General features: G+C 61.9%; 1 protein-coding gene across 1 annotated transcript in view; it reads right to left on the bottom strand.

Annotated features, from left to right (window-relative positions):
* Positions 1–145: 145 nt before the first annotated feature.
* CCDC94 (coiled-coil domain containing 94) overlaps positions 146–4,618 on the bottom strand; it is a 27,882-nt gene continuing 23,409 nt past the window's right edge. Inside the window, exons 6-10 of the mRNA XM_008639976.2 lie at positions 3,773–3,907; positions 3,416–3,597; positions 2,877–2,997; positions 1,581–1,746; positions 146–628 (exon numbers count right to left, since the gene is read on the bottom strand). Of these exons, the coding sequence (XP_008638198.2) occupies positions 543–628; positions 1,581–1,746; positions 2,877–2,997; positions 3,416–3,597; positions 3,773–3,907 (690 nt within the window). The 3' untranslated portion in view covers positions 146–542. The remainder of the gene's footprint in view (positions 629–1,580; positions 1,747–2,876; positions 2,998–3,415; positions 3,598–3,772; positions 3,908–4,618) is intronic.

Raw genomic sequence — 4,618 nt, 5'->3', positions numbered from 1 at the left:
CGTGTTGGGGGTGGGTGGGCACCTGGGGGGGGTCGCTGTCATCGGGGTGGGGGTCCCTGGGGCAGAACCCGGCAGTGCCCACGCACAAATCACTCTCTGGAAGAGGAGGAAGCAACTGGCTCTGCCAGATCCAATTTATTCCGGAGCTGGTGCCCACCTTGCCCTGCATCCCAGCGGGAAGGACGGCTCCAAGGTCCCCTTCCTGCTGGGGGAGGGTCAGGGCACCCCAAACCCGACCTGGGGATGATCACTGGGGGGGTGAGGGCAGTGGCACCCCCAGAATGGACACAGCAGTGTCCTGTCCAGCCCCGGCACTTCCAAACCCATCCTGGGAGCAGGGCTGGGACACACCGGGCTGGAGCCTGGCACTGGGCACAGCCAGCCCTGGGCACGGCCACGGGACTCCTGCTGCGGGAAAACACCTTCCCTGTGCTGCTGGAGCAGGGCAGGACGTGGGACCAGCAGTGGCCTGGATCCCCCGGGCCTGGCTGAGCTTCCAGCTCCACGGGGGGCTCCAGGAGCAGCAGGGAGCCGCTGGCTCCTCAGTCGCTGGCGCTGTCCTCGCTGTCCGAGTAGGCTCCCAACAAACCCAGGGAGGACGTGGCTGCTGCTGCTGCTGGAAGCGAGCCTGGAGGAGGAGGGAGAGAGAGCATCTGGTCAGGTCCAGCTCCCCAGGGCACATTCCAGCCAGGAATCACCAGCCTGGCTGGCTGCTCACAGCTGGAGAGACTCGGAGCGGAGCCTCATCCCTGGATGGATCCTGAGCTCAGGGAGGATAAATCCGGGGAACAAGGAGCTCCTGCACCCCTGGGCTGGAGCCTCCCTCTTCCACCCTGCAGGAAGCACCAAGGCTGGCCCAAGGTCTGGGACCCCCCCTTCTCCCTCCATGGCCCCCTGGGAGATTCCAGACACTGGAGAGAGGAGCCAGCTCTGGGCTCCCACCACACCAGATCCAGTGCAGAGACCCCCAATCCTTGGGACAGGAGCTGCTCCAGCATGATCTGGCTGGACAGACCCTGCTGGCAGCCAGGGGCAGGTGGCTGGGGAAGCACAGGGAAAAGGGGACAGCTCCAAGAGCTGCCCCTTCCCAGGGATCCCCCGAGGGCAGGGGGACTCACTAAGCCAAAGGCTGTGGATCAACCAGCCCAGAACAAATCAATGCCCCATCTCCTTCCCCAAATCCATGGATCCCCTGGCTTGCTGGGCAGCTCACGGAGGTGCTGGAAAGCTTTCCAGCTTGTTTTGTATTCCTTAAATCTTCCCAGCTCTGGCAGCTTGTCAGGATTTATCACCAGGCCCCAAACCAAAGCGATTCCCCTGCTGCTCCATCCCTATCTCGCTGTTGTGATGTTCCCAGGGCCGTATCTGCTGTTTGGAAGCTCCTGGCCCTGCCAATCTGTCCCCAAGGCCGTGGCTTAGAGCCAGGAGCCAGGCAGGAGCCTCAACCTTCACCAGGAAGCTCCTGGAAATGGGGACAACCCCCTTTTCTGACACCACCCCCACCCCAGGCTCTGAGCTCAGAACCAAATCCCACTTGGGAGCTGCCAGAGCCCTCCCCAGGGCCCAGCCCGAGCAGGTACCGGTGTTGGCCGTGGTGCCTCGGTTTTCCATCCCGTTATCCAGGGCAGGATCTGGCTTCTGCTTCCTGAGGGCCACCAGCCCGGCCAGCTGGGCCTTGGTGCTGAGCTTGCCCACGCTCCGCTCCCAGCTCTCCGTCCTCGGCTTCTTGCTCTGGGGCTGGGGGTCCTGCAGGGCACAGCTGGGGTCAGGGGGCTCCAGCTTGGAGGGCACGTGGGGGGGATTGGGGATAAAACCAGCAGAGACTCAAGGAGAGGGGTCCAAGGGGGAATTTGCCCCTGCAGTGATGGCACAGGCTAGACAAACAGGGAAGGGGATCTGCAAAGCTGCCCCTGGAGATCCACGTCCCACTGCCTGAGACCTAAACACAGCCTCGGGACGGCCTTGGGATGCTGAGGAGGCAGAGAAAAGAATCCCAGGATGGTTTAGCTTGGAAGGACCTTGAAGTCCATTCAGTCCCACCTTTCACTACCTCAGGTTGCTCCGAGCCCCATCCAACCTGGCCTTGGACACTTCCAGCCACAGCTTCTCTGGGCAACTCTTCCAGGGCCTCCCCACCTTCCCAGGGAAGAATTTCCCCTTGACATCCAATCCACCCCTCCCCAGGCTCAGTTCCAGACCATTCCCCTGTGTCCCATCCCTCCCTGCCTGGATAAAAGTCACTTTCTCTGTTTTATCAGCTCCTTTCAAGGCCACCAAGCAGCCCCAGGGCTGCACCAGCCCCGCCAGCCCCGGGTGCCTGCAGGTGGTCCAGCCACGGCATCCGAGTGAATCCGAGTGGCCCAGGCACAGGGATTAGTGCCGGGCCAGGGGACACGGCTGGGATTAACCCCGGCAGCTTTGATCCAGCCCAGCGGACACGGGGCCCTGGGCCAGGGATCGACAGCGGCAGCAGGGCAGGGCTGTTTGTTGGGATAATCCCTCCCTCTGGGCCGGGCCCTGGGAGCTCTTTTGTTCTGCCTGAACCCAAAGCACAGCCCAGGGAGAGGCTGGGCCAGAGCACTGAAATCCCGCCTGGAGCAGCAGCAGGGCCCAGCAGAGCTCGTTCTTCCTGAGCTGGAAGGGAAGGGACGGGAGGATGGGGCAGCTCCATCCCTGCCTTTGTCACCAGGCACAGCCTGAAATCCCCAAGTGATCCCTGGCTCCTCTCAGCCCAGTGCACCCAGACGCGGCCTTTGGGAGCTGCTCAGGCGTGACAGAGCCCGGTGCCGCTCAGAGCAGGGACACAACGGGCACACACAGCTCCAGGACAGAGGATTCGGGCTGGGGAAAGGCTGGGGAGGCTGTGCCTCACTCACCTCCTGCAGGATGTCCGTGGGTTTTGTCTGCGCCGCGGGATTCGGGCGGGATTTTGCCGGCTCCTCATCCGAGTCGGAATCCACCAGGAGCCTGCGGTTCTGGGCCTGTTCCAGCATGGCCCTGTCGGGACAGAGGAGGGTTGGAGCTGGATCCACCCCACTGCCATGCCCTGCTTGCTCCAGGGGAGCTGGGGCCAGCAGCAGTGCCTCGGGATCCACCCTCCCAGGGGTTTGAAGGGATCAGGTTCAAGCCTGAGGGGTGAGAGCACCGGGATCTGCAGCTTCACCCCAGAGCAGAAATTGTGTCCATGTGAGGGCACTTCCCAGGGGGATGGGACCCCCCCAGCAGCCCAGATCCCACAGAACCCCTGGCTGGTTTGGGAAGGACCTTCCACTCCACCTCCCGGAACACTCTGCCACCACAAACTGGGATTTTCCCCATCCCACCCCGCAGCTCCTGGGAACTCAGCCCCCCTCTCTGCAGCACAGCCCAGGCCCAGCTGGGCTCATCCCACTCCCAGCCCTTGCAGCCCCCTCACTTCATCTCCTGTTCGTCCTCCTCCTGCTCCTTGCGCCTCTGCTCCTCCTCCAGCTCCTTGTACTGCTTCAGCATGGCCTCGAAATCCACATTGGCCTGGCGCTGGTTGAGCTCCTTCAGCTCCTGCAGGTTCTCCAGGACCTCCATCTCCAGCTTGGAGTCCTTGGTTCGGTTCTCCAGGACCTGGGTGGGATGAGTTGGGATATTTGAGGCAGCAGAGCCTCCAACACCTCCCCACGCTGGATGAAGCATGAAAGGATCCTCCTCATCCTCATTTTTGGGTAGGACAGGAAAGCCTGAATGGCTGGGCTTGGGAAGGTCAGGAAGAGTGGGAGAGGTTTTCCTCCAGTCCTTGTACCTTCATGGGATTGTTGAGCTCTTCCTCTTCCCTCTCCTTCTGCATCCTCTTCTCCTCCTCCTCCAAGAGCTTCTCCGCCTGGAAGTTGCGTGTGGCGCCGTGCTCCATGGTGTAATCCGTGTTCTCGGGGTCTGTCTGAGGGGGAACAACAGCAAAACCATTGCAGGTGGGAATCCTGCTCCAGCCAGCCCACAGCCACCTCCAGAGCCACACATTCTCTGATTCCAGGAACGAAACTGCCACGGGAAGGGATGATCCAGCAAAAACCCACCCTCAGACTCAGCCTGTGCTGGGACAGGCGTGCCAGGGAATCATGGAATACCCTGAGCTGGAAGGGACCATCAGCTCCTGGCTCTGAATGGGACAATCCCACCCTGTCCCATTGTCCAAAGGCTCCTGGAGCTCTGGCAGCCTCGGGGCTGAGCCCATTCCCTGGGGAGCCTGGGCAGTGCCCAGCACCCTCTGGGGGAAGAACCTTTCCCTGAGATCCATCCCAAACCCCTGACACAGCTCTGGCTGCTCCCTGGGATCCATCCCAACCTCCCCAGGCAGGGAGAGCCTGGAATTCCCGGGCCAGGCTCACCTTGAAGGTGATCTCAGCCAGGCACCGCGTGCACTTGATGTAGAAGCGGAAGATGGGCAGCCCCAGGTACACCTCGTTCTGCACCGTCTCCTTGCGGGCGTTGAACTTCTTGCCCTTGTAGATGTACTCCCCACACGTCTTGCACCTGGGAAAGGGGAGGGAAACACCCAGGGCACGTCAAAGAGCAGGGAATGAACATCAGGAAGGGGCCGAGTGACTTCCAGCCTGGGTCAGATTGTTTTCGCCTTTGGAAATTTAGTGGC

This window comes from Corvus brachyrhynchos, unplaced genomic scaffold (genome assembly GCF_000691975.1).
Source record: "Corvus brachyrhynchos isolate BGI_N302 unplaced genomic scaffold, ASM69197v1 scaffold158, whole genome shotgun sequence".
NCBI classification, from domain to species: Eukaryota; Metazoa; Chordata; class Aves; order Passeriformes; family Corvidae; genus Corvus; species Corvus brachyrhynchos.
Note: the sequence above shows the minus strand (reverse complement) of the source record. Positions and strands in the feature narration are given on the sequence as shown.